Consider the following 16,873-nt stretch of genomic DNA (forward strand, 5'->3'; position numbering starts at 1 on the left):
ATGATAGTATAACATACATCTTAACCCCCTTCAATGTTGTCAGCCTTAGTTGGTAGCACTCTCATCTCTGGACCAGGTCCAAATTCTAAGTGCAACACCAAATTTTATAATTTTAGATTAAGTTTTATGAAAACTAAAATGTCAAAGGCATTTTCAACAGTAAACAACAACAACAACAACAACAACAAGATTCCATTTATAGAGCGCCTTTCACGTCAGGAGGACGTCCCAAGGCGCTGCACAGTTGGGTCATGACCCGAGCAGGGGGGAAATGGTCAGGGTGAGGGGAGGGAAGGGAGGGAGAGAGGAGGGGGAAATGGTCAGGGTGAGGGGAGGGAAGGGAGGGAGCGAGGAGGAGGAAGAGAGTCGAGAGGGGAGCTGAAGGCACGGTCAAAGAGAAAGGTTTTGAGACCGGCCTTGAAGGAGGAAAGGGAGGAAGCAAGGCGAAGGCACTGGGGGATGGAGTTCCAGAGCCTCGGGGCTGAGAGGCTGAAGGCCCGACCACCGATAGTAGGGCGGTTTGGGCGGGGGACGTGGAGCAGACCGGAGCCAGAGGAACGGAGGGTACGGGCAGGTAGGTAGGGGGATAGTAGGTTGGAGAGGTAGGAGGGAGCAAGGCCGTGAATGGCCTTGTAGGTGAGGATGAGGATCTTGAAATCAATCCTCTGGGGGATGGGGAGCCAGTGGAGGCGAGCGAGGGTGGGAGTGATGTGGTCCCGAAGCCTGGTGCGGGACAGTACACGAGCTGCAGAGTTCTGAATGACCTGCAGCTTGTGGAGGGAGGTGGCGGGAAGGCCGGCGAGGAGAGAGTTCCCATAGTCCAGCCTTGAGGTGACAAAGGCGTGAACCAGGGTTTCAGCAGCGTGAGGGGTGAGGTAGTGCCGTAATCTGGCGATATTCCGGAGGTGATGGAAGGCGGTGCCAGTTGTGGTGCGGATGTGAGGGAGAAAGGACAGCTCAGGGTCGAACAAAACGCCGAGGTTCCTGACTGGCTTTGAGAGGTGGAGAGTGCAGCCTTGGATGCTGATGGTGTCAGCGCCTGAGGTGCGGAGGCGCTGACGTGAGCCAATCAGGAGGGCCTCGGTTTTTTGCACGTTGAGCTGAAGAAAGTTGTCTCTCGTCCAGGACTCGATGTCGGACAGGCAGGCTGTCAGGACATCGGTGGTCGTGGAGTTGAGAGTAGAGGAGGAAAGGTAGAGTTGGGTGTCATCCGCATACATGTGGAAGTTAACCCCATGTTTGCGGATGATGTCACCAAGGGGGAGCATATAGAGGGTGAAGAGGAGGGGACCGAGGACAGAGCCCTGAGGGACACCACATGAGACAGTACGGGGGGTGGAGGAGAAGCCATTCGTTGAGACGAAGTGAAGACGGTGAGAAAGGTACGACCTAAACCATTCAAGGACAGTGCCTTGAAAGTTGAGGTGGGAGGACAAGCGGTGGAGTAGGATAGTGTGGTCGACCGTATCGAATGCTGCCGATAGGTCGAGGAGGACGAGGAGACAGAGGGAGCCCTGGTCACAGATGGTCAGGATGTCATTGGTGACCTTGACCAGGGCAGTTTCTGTGCTATGAGCAGCACGGAAACCTGACTGAAGGGGTTCAAAAAGAGAATGGGTGGAGAGGAAAGAGCGCAGTTGGGAGGCGACAACTCTTTCCAAGACCTTGGAGAGAAAGGGGAGGTTGGAGATGGGCCGGTAGCTTGATAGCTGCGACGCATCAAGGGAGGGTTTTTTCAGGGTGGGCGTGATGATGGCAGTTTTTAATGGAATGGGGACAGAGCCAGAGGAGAGGGACAGGTTTATGATGTCAGTGATGTGTGGGGCAAGAAAATGGAGCTGGGAGATAAGGAGTGGAGTGGGGATGGGGTCAAGGGAGCAGGTGGTTGGTTTTAGGGATAGGATGAGTTCAGTGACAGAGGGTGGGGAAACGGGTACGAAGGTGTGTAGGGGAGGATGGGTAGGAGTCGGAGTGTGGGAGGGAAGGGGTGGGTGGTGGGTGGAAGTTGGAGGGGAAGTGACCGCGGAGCGGATTCCCTTGATCTTGGATTCAAGGAAATCCAGCATCTCCTCGCAGTGAAGGTTGGAGGAGATGACCTGCGCGGGGTGGCGGGGGGGACGGAGGAGTCGGGATGTGGTGGAAAACAGTAGCCTGGGGTTGTTCTTCGCCTCCAGGATTATCCTGGAGTAGAAGGACGACTTGGCCGAGGCTAGAGTGGAGCGGTAAATTTTGAGGAGGTCCAGCCAGATTTGTCGGTGGACCGTTAAGCCGGATTTGACAAAGGTGCGCTCAGCAGCCCGCACCTGGCATTTCAGTGAGCGGAGGTGGGTGGTGTACCAGGGGGAGGAGCGGGAGTAGGAGACAGTGCGGGAAGTGATGGGGGCAAGAGTATTGAGTGTGGAGGAGAGGATATTGTGGAGGAGGGAGAGAGGAGAAGAGGGGTCGGTGAGGGTTGAAGGCCAGAGGGAGAGGAGTTCAGAGGACTCCAAGGCATCGGTTAGGGATTGTGGGGGTAACTTCTTCCAAGGGCGGTAGAAGATGGTGGTGGGTCTGGTGGAGGTGGGAGGGGGTGGAGGTGGTGAAGGAGATGAAGTAGTGGTCGGAGATGGCCTTGTCGGTAATAGTGACATCCGAGACACTGAGGCCCCGGGTGATCACCAAATCGAGTGGGTGGCCGTGACTGTGAGTGGGGGAGTTTATGTGTAGGGAAAGGTTGAGTGAGGAGAGCAGGGAAGAGAAGTCTGTGGAGATGGAGCAGGAGGGGGTGAAGTGTAGGTTAAAGTCGCCCAGGATGATGAGGCGATCGGAGCAGAGGCAAAGAGATGTGAGGAGTGTTGAAATGTCAGAGATGAAGGTGGGAGAGGTTTTAGGGGGCCGGTAGAGGAGGAGGATTTTAAGGGAGAGGAATGAGGGGTGGGAGAGGGTGAGGTGCTCGAAGGAGGGGAAAGAGCCAGTGGAGTAGGGGGAGAGGGCAAGTGGTGTCCTTGAGATAAGGGCAACACCACCGCCACGGCGGTTGGGGCGGGGGATGTGGTGGGAGGTGTAGCCGGGTGGCGTGGCCTCCGTGAGGGGGAAGGTGTCGCCTGGGGTGAGCCACGTTTCTGTCAAGGCCATGATATCAACGTTCTCATCAAGGATGAGATCGTTGATGACCAGGGCCTTGTTGGAGAGGGAGCGGACATTTTGCAGTTTTGCAAACATGATGGGTATGCTGATAAGTCTTTCATTTTTTCTGTATCATTGCACCTCCTTTTGTGACACGTTCGTCTGGAATATGTCCACCGTGATGATGCAGCCTAAGATTATTACTGTTTACTCAGAAGGGAAAGTAGAATTGGGAAGGACAAGTTTGCAGGGCTATGGGGAGAGACCGGGGGAGTGGGATTGATTTGGATAGCTCTTTTCAAAGAGCTGTCCCAGATACGATGGGCTGAATGGCCTCCTTCTGTCCTGTATGATTCTATGAACAGGTGGTTTAACAACAACAACAACAAGATTCCATTTATTGAGCGCCTTTCACGTCGGGAGCTCGTCCCAAGGCGCTGTACAGTTGGGTCGGGACCCGAGCAGGGGGGAAATGGTCAGGGGGAGGGAAGGGAGGGAGCGAGGAGGGGGTAGAGAGTCGAGAGGGTAAGTACATTCTATGGCAAGTGCAAGATATCTTGCAATTTTTTGCTAATTCTAATGTTTTGTGCTGGGTTCAGCTTACCTTAGTTGGAGCACTGTAGCAAGGCATCTGCACCCACTGCTTCTTTCTGTTCAATATAAAAGCAGCCACTAAGAAAATAATGATTGCAAGCAGTATGGCTGCCAGGACCCAGGCTGCTGACTGGTAGATTACAGACACTTCAGTCTCCTGGAACGGTCTGTCAGAGACTGTTTCTTCTGTAATCAGACACAAAGACAGACAGTAAGAAAGCACAATAAACTTCAGAATTTAATCAACTGCCTCAACAAAAGAATATTTACGGCTATGTAGGGGTAAAGCTAAGAATTATTTTCACTTTCTGGTACTGTCCAAGTTTGCGAAACAAGGAAATATTTGTTCCACTCAAAATAGAGATTAGGATAATAATCACAAAGGGATAATATCCCAGGTTATCATCTTGCTCCGTTTAAAAAGTTGCATTCTCTGAATCTATTGATGGATTAAATACTAATATGTTGGAAGCCTGAGAACTTAACAGTGACCGAGTGAGCCCAGTGGGGTTCACTCTCACTACGTTTAGTTGGTGAAAATTGCACTGTATCCTAAAACATCTTCTCCCAGGGCTGTTAGGAGCAATTGCGCATCAATTCAACCCCATTTAAACTGCACATTTGGTGGCATTTGCAATTATACAACCATTATCAACAAAAGAAAAAACAAACTAGATTTGGTTCTTAACAATCTCAACCAGATTTTCTTGAAGAGACTGCGAAAATGATCGATTAAAAGTAAATTTAACAATTGTGAACAAATAAGAGACAGAGATTGGATGTGCTTGCTTGTTCTATTCAGCAAAGTTTTGAGAAACTGCTTTTCTGAAGACAACAGAATAGACCAATAAGAACTGAGAAGAGTTTGTGCTTTGCTGCAAATAAAACACGATGAAAATAAAACTCCATTCACCTGTGAATAATGACAGGTCAGGCTGATTTGACGGTGTAACCGGCTGTTTATCCATCGATTCTGTTGACTTCTCCAGTGGGACATCGACAGATGCTGTTGTGGGTGAAGAAGCTGGCGGCACATCTAGATACAACATACCGAAATATAGGCAAATAACAAAAAACACTGCATCAATTCAATAATCGGGTTATAGTACCTGAGGGAACTTATTATTGATAAACCTTACATTTTAGAGAAACAATTGAAATCAAATGTACTTTTATAGAATTCAAAATCCTCGTCCTCACCTTCAAGGCTCTCCATGGCCGTGCCGCCTCCTTCATCTCTGATCTGCTGACCCCCTATCAACCTGTCCACTCCATGTCAATTGAATTACATTTGTCTGTTTATGCAACTAACAATTCATCTCAATCTTGCAAGAATCCGCTCCGGGCTGCTCCATGACTCCCGCCCGACCCACCCTACCATCAGCGGTCGAGCTTTCAACCTCTGTGCCCCCACCCTTTGGAACTCCATCCCACATTCCCTTTACCTTGCTCCCTCCCTTGTCTCCTTCAAGGCACGACACAAGACTCTCCTTTTCGACCGTGCCTTGAGCTGCCCTCCTAACTCTGCCCTCCCTCACCCCGATCCTGCCCCCCATACTCGGATCCTTATCCCCGACAGTTCAGGGCCTTGGGACGTGAAAGCAGCTTTACAAATGTAATTTTGTTGTTGTTGTTTCAAATTTACAGGAAGGCCATTTTCAGTGGTTTCAGCGCAGCCTGATTTTTAAGGGGTTTTACTTGGCCTCCAGCCAGTATGTCTAATTTCCACCGAGGGCAGAAACAGTTGTAATGACTTGTCACCCATGCATTAGCAGATTATGTTAATTGGGGTGGGCTCTGTATATTTCTTCTAACTTCCAATTTTCTCCTTTCAAGTTTTGGCAGCGAAGAAGGCAAAATAAAGCTGCACTGGGTCATAACAAAAATATTTTAAAACGATGGTTCTTCCCAGAATGGAGACATAGGCATGTGCCTTGGGGTGTCACAACTTTTCTTTATGAAAACATAGCAATGGGAGATGAGGTGGGGGTTGGGGGAAAGGGACAAGAATATCTTCCTCACAAGATTAGAAAACTGGGACTGACCCTAATCTTGAGGTGTACTGCTTTTAAACATCTTCAGAACTGAAAATGTGGAAAAATGGTAAAAAAAAATTAAAGCTGATCGCCCTATCAACCTGTCTGCTCCATGTCAATTGAATTACATTTGTCTGTATGCAACTAACAATTCATCTCAATCTTGCAAGAATCCGCTCTGGCCTGCTCCACGTCTCCCGCCCGACCCACCCTACCATCGGCGGGTCGGGTGGGAGACACGGAACAGGCCGGAGCCTGCTTTCTTTTCAGAAGTCATCTTTGCCTCTATTTGATGGGTGTGTCAGAGTTTAGAGGATTTCTTTGAAGTCAGCCGGCTTCTAAAGGATGTGCAGTCATTAGGCAACTGACATCATTTCAAAAACTGTCCTGGAGACTATATCATTGTTCTGTAAAAAAAAACAGCCCCTGTGCTCATCGGCCAGCAGAGATGATTAAAGTTATTTAAAGAATCCTCGTTTGAGCAAAATTTCAAAGCAATGACTATTTTGCGGTTTTGATGTCACATCCTATTTGAAGATTTTTATTCTCACCTCATGAGCAAGCAACTGTACATGTGTTGCTAAATGAGCAGCGTGCCAATAGATTAGTGGCTCACTTCTTGCAAGATTGAGATGAATTGTTAGTTGCATAAACAGACAAATGTAATTCAAATGTCACAAATTAGCGACAAGCAAGTTAACGACATACATTTCTCTACTCTGGTAAGTGTAGAATCGACCTCCAGTCTCTGATCATGTGAGCTAAGCATTGTGAAAGGGTTAAACAATCTGACTGTATACTCACCCAAGCAATAAGGGCAACATTGGCCCTTTCGTAGAACTGGCAGTCTACACAAGGCAGGCAAACAGGTCTGAGAGAAACACTGAATGATGCTGTCGCCACACATGCAGCTTGTGCAGGCATTTGGCTTCCAAGATTCTCCAGCCAATAAAATGTCTCCATCACTGGACATGCAGTATCCGGGCTCGCTGGTATTTGTAGGCAACAGGGCTTTCAGCTGGTCTTCTGCGAAGTGAAAATGCGAGTATCAGCTGTCCGAACTCAAGCACCAACCAACAACATGCCTGCCCTGTGTGCTGACACATTTATATGCATTGGGTAGAGGTAGAGACGCGAGATAAGAAAAAGTTGCAGAATTGGCGATATTTTGTTTGTTTTCAAGTTTGGATAAAAGAATGGAATGGAAAGATGTTTCCTGATTGTTTGTGGGATGATTAACGGAATCTTAGGAGCAACGCTGATATACTATTTACAGTCTACAAAAGGTAAAGGGAAGTTAAAAGATGACATAAAACAGCAACATAAAACTATTTGAATCAGCAAAAAGAACATGGCTTTTAAATAGCTACATTCATCATCAAAACAATGAAAATAAATATGAGGCAAGAATGGCAATAAATATTTAGTCGGAGTTGCACTAAACTGCACACTTGGGGGTGCTGGAGAGGGTTGAAGTTTGATTTGAGAACCGTAATTGATGTTGACTTTGGATGTTCTTTTATGTTGTGTACTCATTTCCCTTCATTTGAACTTTTCTGAATTCGCAGATGCCTCTTGAATTCTTGGGACATTAACGTTTTTTGTTCTAATGTGCAAATCTCAGCCACCTAGTGACAGGATTACATTGTGCGGTTACGTAATATAGATTGGAATTCACTGAAAATGCAGAGAACAGCTTTGCATATTAAAAAATAATTCAAAAAGAGTCATTAGGTGTAATCTGAACTGTGACTCAAATAGCATTGGTTACATAAATAAATGGAAACAGAATAGGCCAGTGAATTTACAGGTACAGCATGTTGTAAACTTACCAAAAAGTGCGGTGTTGACTTGTTATACAGAAGTAACTACTCTATTTGGGAGTGAATTACAATAATCAGAAATTGAATTGCATATAATTATTGTAAGCACACCATCAAATAGTTTTTTTTAATATAACTTTACAGTGTTCCATTATATTTTCCCCCCACTGGTATATGCATCTCTGCGTCTGCCTCTTCTTGCTTGACCAAGACAACTAGATAAACCAACACTGAAAGAAGGACACACATTGAATGCTCATCTTCAAAGCAAATGTAGCATTCTTATCATGTGCATTTATTGCAGAAGTGAATAGCATCGAAACTCTCCTCCAGAAAACTCAAGCAAAACTTATCTTTTGAGTCACTGGGAAAACAAGGATTTCTCTTACATTAGTGTACGTTTCCCCAATTATTGCTGACATTTAAAGAGATAAATAACTCACTTGGTTCAACAGTATTATTTACAGTCCTAGCCTAGTTCCTGATATGTATTAATCATCCAATAAGTTTAGTGAAATATTAGCAGAAAAATTTTCTCTCAGAAAAAAAATGTAAATGTTGTCAATGGTAATTAAAACTGTTCACTTTTAAAATACAGGAAAAATATGTAAGGATGAAACTGTACTGATGACTTAGCTACACATGAGACTTCATCTGATTACAAGCAATATGGTTCAGTTTGAAGACACAGCTGCGATACATTTCTGAAGAAGCACACCTGCTCCCATGAAAAGCACTGCTGTTCAGCCACAAACACTTTCAGAAATGTAAAACGCACACTGCACTGCAATCACGGGTGTTCTTTCATGTGATTTAAAACGGTTTGATATTGGGGAAAGAGATTAAAGGTGATGCGCTATAAATAGATTCTTCCCCCCACCACCACCAACCTTTTCACTCGACAAGATGTTGCTGGAATTACAACAAAAGGGGTCCTTAAAGCAAGACAAGGTTTGTGCAGGGAGGAAGGGGAGGCAGAAAAAGAGGGAAAGAAGGGAATATGATCCACGCTATTAAAATGATGATGAGCATCAGATGATGTAAATGTAAGCAGGAGACAAGAATGAGTTCTTCTTATAAAGGCCGAAATAAAACGACACCATGCATAAATTTATCTTGGAAATGTCACTATTGTGCGGCACTAATTACTTACAATCTCGATAGTAATATTCACAATAAACATTCTTACCAAAATACCTAGAATTTCTCCCTTCCTGTTAAGCGACATACCTGGACATGACGGGCAGCAGGCACCAGCTTCTCGGATTGGTGCTTGACAGAGAAGCGGCGGGCACACCTCAGTATCACATAGTACACGGCCGCTGTGACATGTACATTGTGTGCAGCTGTCGAGACTCCACGTCTCTCCCTCTATGTAGTATTCTCCTCCTGGAGCCTGACATACACTGAGATCAATGGCATCAGCTTGTCCGCTGCCCGTCTCATCTGTGGAAATGAAAGACAAGCTCGATTCACTGGATGCGATGTTTCCAGATCTTAGCTTTTTACTCAATAGTTACCGCGTTCTATTCTTATTTGACCGATAACCTTGGAATACAAAAGTAAGGAGAGTTCATTGTGAACATTCTGAATAGAGAACAGTTGGACAAGCACGTACACAAGGGTATTGGGATGGTTTCCTGGAGGAGCAAGCACCAAATCACCTCACTTTCATTTTCACAATCAGCTGTGCAATAAGGCAGATCTCCATCTGTAATTATTTGGTTCATTTCCTTTGTTGAGGCTGACATGTGTGAATGTGGCTTTTAAACTGTCTGTAATGGGTGAGGTGATAGCACAGAGTAGGACACCCAGCAGCAGAACAAACACAAGATTTAAAGCAAAGGGGCACAACATGGGGATGAACAACCCAAAAACAGCAACATAATTGATAATGATAGAAAGCTTGTGTAAATGGAGGTCATAGCATGTAAAAACTAAAATAATGAAACTGGAATCGGGATAAAGATGCAGCCTTAACAAAAGTAAAGAAAATCCACAGAGAGTAAAAGACACGACTTCCATCCAAGACTGTTGTAATCAGTATTAATCTCATGGCATTTGAGGCTTAAAGTCATGTATCAGATGTTAAATGCTGAAAAACGGTATCTATAAAGTGAGAATTAAAGGAGAAAGGAAGCTTCAGAGTGCGTATTTTACAGTGTTCTCCTACGTGCATTATCTTGAACATACCCCCTTTCCCCCACTTCTCCAGCTTTTATCTCCTATTCAGTGACCCAAATGTCAGCACTATCTACTGTCAAAGACTGGATGAAATAAAGCTGAAAGTAAACCTCCCTCTATCCCAACATTATGCCTCGCCACATTTTTAAAACACACTCCAATCAATATGACTTTTTTTTAAAAAAAACATCAGTTATCCTTATCATCTGCTTTGAATGAGACTGTCCAATTAATGCAAATTAGTGCACAATTACAGAGCTATGCAGACACACAGACACCAGAAACTGGGTTAAGATTTTGCCTAATTAATTTCGCTGAGAGGAGACATTCATCCCATCAATTTGAGCTGTGGAATTTCAACCTCGGGGTCTCCCGAAGTTCAAGTCCTATCTCCATTAGTTGCAATAATTTAAAATGTAACATTCACCAAATTAAAGTTGCTCTTAGTTATTGCACAAAACTTTCCCTTAATCCGTCCCCTTTGCTGGATTCAAATCGGCCTCTATGTTCATTTACAATATGCAATAAATCCCGCGAAATGCTTTGAGGCTTTCTCCCGACATGAAAAGTGCAAGGATACTTTTTCAAAATTATTATTAACTAACAGAATGACACTCTACTTTTAGGTGATAAAAGACACATCTGTGAAAATGTTTCTAGTGTTTGAATTTAATCAGGTTAATTTGTAACTCACCTTGACAGGTTGGGCAGCACTGGCCAGGTCTGACCAAGGGGTTGAGACAATTGGGAACGGGGCATGTAATCAGCATACACATTTCCCTTCCACTGTAGCAGTAACAGTCCCGACATCCATCATGCCAGCCTTCTCCTTCCTCATAGCGGCGACCACCAGCAGTTAGGCAGAAACTGCTTTGAGATGGAGGAGCTGTGGTGCTCAGATGTCTACCAGTATCTGCAAAAGCAACCCAGAATGTTGAACTTGTAGTTGTAGCATTTCACTGGTTCGCATTCTCAAGCATTAACCTGTATCATACCTCTTTTCTTATCATTCATTTCTGGTATAGCTTAATGACTGGGTTCTCTGTATGCGGTCACATGATGTTGTATCAGTTTATCAATATACTACTTGTGGAGCAAAGCCGTATATGTGTTTGCACTTGGATGGTGTAACATCTGCTATAATAATGACTTCCCAATCTAGACCTGGCCGACAAGGGAAGATGAATGAAGGAATGGCACTTTCCACCTTGGACCTCTCTAGCATAGTCTCTAGTCAGGCAACATGATTGGGACACAATCAGTAATACTTCTGTGAGTTAGGAGTCAGCAAGATGTTCTTCTGGTTCCTCTACCCCACTCAGATATAGTGCTCAGTGAAAAGTATTTGAATGCATTGAAAAACTGACAGATCAAAGAAGAGCACAATAAAACAAGCAACTACATTTTTTAAAAATGTTTAATAGGAAAAGTCTAATTATTTTGTCATAGAAATATGCAAAAAGAACCATGAGATAGTAAATAAACTTAATACAGCATTTTGAGATCAATTTATGGCTATTTCCAGCAGCATTCCTCAAGAAAGAAAACCACAAATACGTCATTCCGACTTGCAGGAATTCTGCTCCAATAAAATCTAATTTGAAGTCATTCTTCTGCATTATTAGCTGTAATCAAGACGTTATTAGCAGTAATCTTCTGATTACCCCATTTCTTAAGGAATCCTGTTCCGAACGATTAAATATTAAACCAAGGTTACCATTTGGAAAAAATGTTTGGAGTGGTTTCTGCCCAATATTTAATCCCATTTTTACTACAAACTCTTCATTGCAATTCACAGCTCTTGGCACATTTGCTGAAATGTTTAAAATGACTGCGAAATGTTGATTTTCCTGAATGTTAATTCCTTCAATCATATTTTCATAGAGGGGCCCCCCATTCATTAAAATTCAAGTGGACAAATTTAATGTGGCCAACAAAAAAAGACTCCATAAAATTAGTTTGGGAACAGGTCCACATGCTCTCCTCGCTTCCCAGTAAATGAGACAAAAAAATGATACAGGGACACAAAGACATGAACACAGACACAGAAAGCAATTCAGTTTGTAAAACATTTATTTGTGAGTAAGAATACTTCTGCACTCTTCCATATTTCTGTGTAATAAAGTAATTGTAAGCCAGTGTGCATTTAAGTATTCATTAATAGAATCTGGATATTCCTGCTATCCCATGATCTGTTAATGCTAAATTCTATTATATATTAACTATAAGATTTCAATTTAAAATGGTCTATTTCGGTATTTCATTTTTTGAAAATCTACTAATAGAGTCATAGTTCTATGTGCAAAGGGTTTCCAGATATATTTTTCAAAATAAAATGATATGCATTGTATTCAAAACATTATAGAATTATAGTTAGCTGTGATTGTAGCTTAATTTGATCCACCTATCTTATGCGATGTGTTAGCAAAGTACATTTAAATAATCACTATCCAAAAAACTGGCAGGAATTCATTACTTATAGATGAAATACAGTATCACAGAAGCATCTGCAATAGAAAACCACAGTAGTGGTCTGAATCAGAGAAAATAAGAGAAAGCAAGAGATTCAGAGAGTCGGAAGGACATACGTAAAAATAAAAAATGTAAGAAACTTACAAATCGAAAAAAGTCAACAAAATAATACAGAAGTAAAGAAAACAAATGAGGAATTTCCCCCAAAAAAACCAAGGTTGATGTGTAATTAATTTTTTTTAAGAATCATCCATTGAGGACACTGCCTGTAACAGCTCACATGGTGAGTTCCTGATCTGAGGTGAGAGAATAACTCTTATGCCTTTACCTCACCTCAAATCAATCGCATTCTGGGACAAAATTTAAAAGAACTTTCCGTTTGTTCATATGTCAGTGTGGATACACGCTGGTCCCAGAGATCAAAGCAACACGTTGATTTAAATTGATTTAAATTCTAACTTCTGAAATACCACATATGCCCCAAACCTACAATTGGTACCTTGAAGAAGTGTCATTTTTTTCTGGCAAGCAACAATTGGGGCAGGATTGCCAGGATTTACCATGTAGGAAATATTGCCAGGATTTACCATGTAGGAAATCAGCCTTGTTATGTCTTAGCACAAATCGGTGGTGTGACGAGTAATTGCCTGCAAATAAGGTATTGCTATCAAAATGCAACTAATGCCCATTTATACAACATTTTGGAGGAGGATTTCCTTGTAGCTGTGCATATAAAAATATTATTGTATAAAAATAGGATTTTTCTAAGCTTGCATGTATTTTGGATTAACATTGGAAAGAATTTTCTGCCACCGTCATCATTTATGCTCATGGAATGTATCAACGGGATACATCAATAATTATCTGAAAATGATATATAGTGTAAGCTTTTTTTCTTCACAAAAAGATCAATATATTCCTGATCTCAGAGCAAATAACAAGGTGAACATTCGATCTATTATCGACATCCCTGACCTCATCATCTGTTTCAAAATGCTGGTCAAATATAACTTGAAATGATTTAATGTTCTGGTACCTTTGCACTGGCACACTGAGCAGCCTTTCTTATTTTGTTCATATCCTTCTGGGCAATATTTATCACAGGTGAATGGTGGGCACTTCACACAGCGACACATCTCGCAACCGTGCTTGTTTCTCCTAAGAATAGTACAAAATAGCATTGAAAAACAAAACGCAAAATATTATGTCACAGGAGAAGATGTCAAGCGAATGCTTAAATACTGACAGAAATACTGGAGTGAAAATTGTTGGGTTGACTGAAACCGATGAAACTCATTTAACTCGTGCATTGTTAAAAAAATTAATTACCCAATTGTAATTAACACCTCGACTGGTCCACTGGGGTTCTCCCTATTCCCAACACCCAACTCAATGGTTGCATCCAGAAGCCATGGACTCGTCCTATGCCATGAACCTCCAAGAATGCAGCACATCCCCACTGTTGTACTGGAGTATCAGACTAAACTAGCTCAAAGTCATGGGGCTTGAATCCAACTATTTTTATATTTATTTGATTTCTGTGGTTTAAAACCATGTCTAGGTACCACAACTTAAGAGCAAAAACATTTTCGTATCACCCTATTTGCAGCCCGACTTATCCAAATATTCAAAACATAGGTTTATACGAGTACCAAATAACATTATACATAAATGTGCTTCATCCAGACATGCAAACTTTGCTAATGAAACTAAACAAAATAAAAATGAATTTATATGTATGTATATATAAATATATATATAACACTATATTCATTTGCTGCACTTACATGTAACCGTAGGGGCAGTGCTTACTGCATGAAAGATTTCGGCATTTGTGTGACTGAGGGCGGCACGCACAGATGCTGCAGTCGTCTTGATCAGTCAGGAATCCATGGGGACAGTCTAACAAGCAATAGGATGTCAAATCTGTACAGGGCTCCTCTGAAACAGAAAAAAAACATAGCATCAGTTACAACACTGAATTACAAAATGTGTCAAATGTGCAACGACGAAACAGTGTTAGTTTCATGGGAAACTAAACACCTTCAAAGCTGTTGCAGTATTGATCTCGTTCAAACGGGGATGCAGAAATTTGAAACTTGTTTTTGAGGAATTCTGCCAAAAGCACATGAAAAAAATCTCAATTAACTGTCCAATAATGTAAATGCTGCAAATGGTCATATTTCATACTTCATCTTAACATTGAGACGTTCTACCAGTTGAAAATTGCTACCACGGAAAAAATTAAGCTACAGTTACCTTTATTCCAAGAAAATGTTTATTATTTGTGACTTGGGAAAAGCAATTAAGCCACTGGAAAGCAATAATTCTAATTCAAAACGAAAAAAGAAACCACTATGCAAGGAAAACGTTATACAGTACAAGATTAGGATACGCAACATTTTTAAAAAATCAAATTTTTCCACCTTATGACAATTTGGGTTGCAAAATAACTTTTGTGAACACAATTTTTTTTGAAAACAAAACACTCCATAAGGGCCATTTCAGGAACAGAAATGTTGCCCTTTTTTCAGGAACAACGGATGGTAATATAATTTTTAAAAGTTGATATTTATATTTTGGCATTTTTCTCTCATTTGTTATTGATATTAATCCAGCGCCCTAGGACGTCTTTCCTACATGAAGGGCGCTACACAAGGGTAATATGTTGTTGCGCTTGTAATCCACTAAACATGTCAAAAACTGTTTAATGATAACTGCAATTGGTGGGCATACTTACTCGGCAGACACTGACACAACAGACATTCTTTCTCATCTTGTACAAAGCCATAGGGACAATCTTTCTCTGTCAATGTACAGTTTATCAGTCTCTTGCACAGTGCTGGACTAACTGTTCCATAGCTCGGCTCTGTTAGCAAACAAAAAGTAAATCAATTTTATCATACACATTTTGGGTTGGATTCATTCAGTTTACACAGTAATTAAAGTGAAACAATACTGTAAGCACCACGATTGGAGCAGAAGCACTTGATCACTTTAACATCTCCACTCTCAATCCTTTAAGGAGCATTCCTTCTCGACTGTCAAATATATATTCAAGTTAAATAAATAAAGTGCTGGATATTTCACACATTTCAGGCTCCTTGTGGGCCTTTCACACATTTCAATCTCTGAACAAAGATCGGCACTTAACTTCATTGAAACATAAAACACGAAAAGATATTTTGAGTTGCATCTGGTTATCAAAAAATTCAGGTGTCATTCTTTCCCTTCCTCCTCCCTGACACAGGTGAAAATAATCTAATAGATAAAGCAGTATCCTCAGTACAATGAATTTATATAGTAATGTAACTTATTCCCCATGGAGTATCCCTCCCCAATCCTAGCGCCTACCCAACACAGTAAATTCACTTTGGGGCATTCACTTGATGTGAATGGCACTATATAATGTAAATTGCATCAAACAGCCACCTGACCAAAGTAAAGGATTAATGCAAATTCGACCGAATCCACCTGTACTTTTGCACTTTAAAAAAATGGATTTGGTAATGTCGAAGGCAACTCTTTGTAGGTTTCGTCTCAAATGTAGCAGCTACTGGGATAAGAATGATGCCTATAATATTGCAGATGTGCTTGCATCATTACTTTTGCTCCTTTAGCAGTTTAAGATTACACAATTTGAAATTTATGCTCTGATGTTGAAAAACACCAAAAGCAGAGTGGGTGTAATAAAGTCTTTGATGTGCAAGCATCACATTTTGTAACATACGTCAAGTGGTACCGATTGCTGACTCACAGCCCATCTGCTTAGCATCAGTAAAGCCTTTGCTCTGAACTTGAAGCTGGAAGAATATCTTTAATTCATCTGTTTGTCATGTGATTTAACTCATTTCATACGTCTTTTGAAAACAAATTGAGAGAAAACGTGCAACTGGCATCCTGGATTACAGGAAATGATGCTGTTTAACAGCCCAGAAGGAAAAAGTAGGATTCACCACAGAGCCAGGTTTTCCGTCTGTGTCAGTCAAAGGCACAGAATTAATTGAATAAATAAGGTCACAAGTGGTTCTTCTGTTTCTACTACTAACTAAAGCAATGATGTTGATTTTTGGAACGCACATTATTAAATAGCCCTTCTATTAAATAGCTATTTAATAATCTTTCTTTAATTTACATTGTACCTTCACATCGGAGAAAAAATTATGCGTTTAATTCTGGTTCCTCGGGCAATAGGGCACTTGTACAGAAATTGTAGTGATGTGGCACGAGAAAACATCTGCTGTTTGAATAGTGGCTAGGGATGAGCTAAAGACTTGAATTTGAAGTGACCCTGAAAAAGGCACATTGTTACAATATTATTGTTGATTTCCTACCAACTTCTTTCAATGGGCTGTTTCTAAGCAACTTTATTTTTAAGGGTCTTTTCATGAGATAATTACATTCACAGAATGAACACAGGAGGAAATAAAACAATCTCATTCCTATACCTAACTTTTGTACGCTGTATGCAATTGCATTTTTAATGACACAAAACCAGGCTGATTAATGTTATGGATCAAGTGTCAATAACCACCCTCCCGAGAACTAGAACAATTCTGTTCTATTTATCTTTTTTTTATAAAAACTGACGTAGAATTAGAGCCTGTGAATTAACATTTACTGGCAATAAAATTGCTTTAAAGTGAATCAGTGTTGCAA

At 41.8% G+C, this 16,873-nt stretch overlaps 1 protein-coding gene across 1 annotated transcript in view; it reads right to left on the reverse strand.

Annotated features, from left to right (window-relative positions):
- Positions 1-16,873, reverse strand: part of LOC103175227 (cysteine-rich motor neuron 1 protein) — an 82,958-nt gene that overhangs the window by 1,842 nt on the left and 64,243 nt on the right. The window contains exons 6-13 of the mRNA XM_007888117.2: positions 14,955-15,083; positions 14,002-14,155; positions 13,251-13,372; positions 10,437-10,655; positions 8,789-9,004; positions 6,540-6,761; positions 4,613-4,735; positions 3,710-3,885 (exon numbers count right to left, since the gene is read on the reverse strand). Of these exons, the coding sequence (XP_007886308.2) occupies positions 3,710-3,885; positions 4,613-4,735; positions 6,540-6,761; positions 8,789-9,004; positions 10,437-10,655; positions 13,251-13,372; positions 14,002-14,155; positions 14,955-15,083 (1,361 nt within the window). The remainder of the gene's footprint in view (positions 1-3,709; positions 3,886-4,612; positions 4,736-6,539; positions 6,762-8,788; positions 9,005-10,436; positions 10,656-13,250; positions 13,373-14,001; positions 14,156-14,954; positions 15,084-16,873) is intronic.

This window comes from Callorhinchus milii, unplaced genomic scaffold, assembly GCF_018977255.1.
Source record: "Callorhinchus milii isolate IMCB2004 unplaced genomic scaffold, IMCB_Cmil_1.0 Scaffold9, whole genome shotgun sequence".
Taxonomy (NCBI): Eukaryota; Metazoa; Chordata; class Chondrichthyes; order Chimaeriformes; family Callorhinchidae; genus Callorhinchus; species Callorhinchus milii.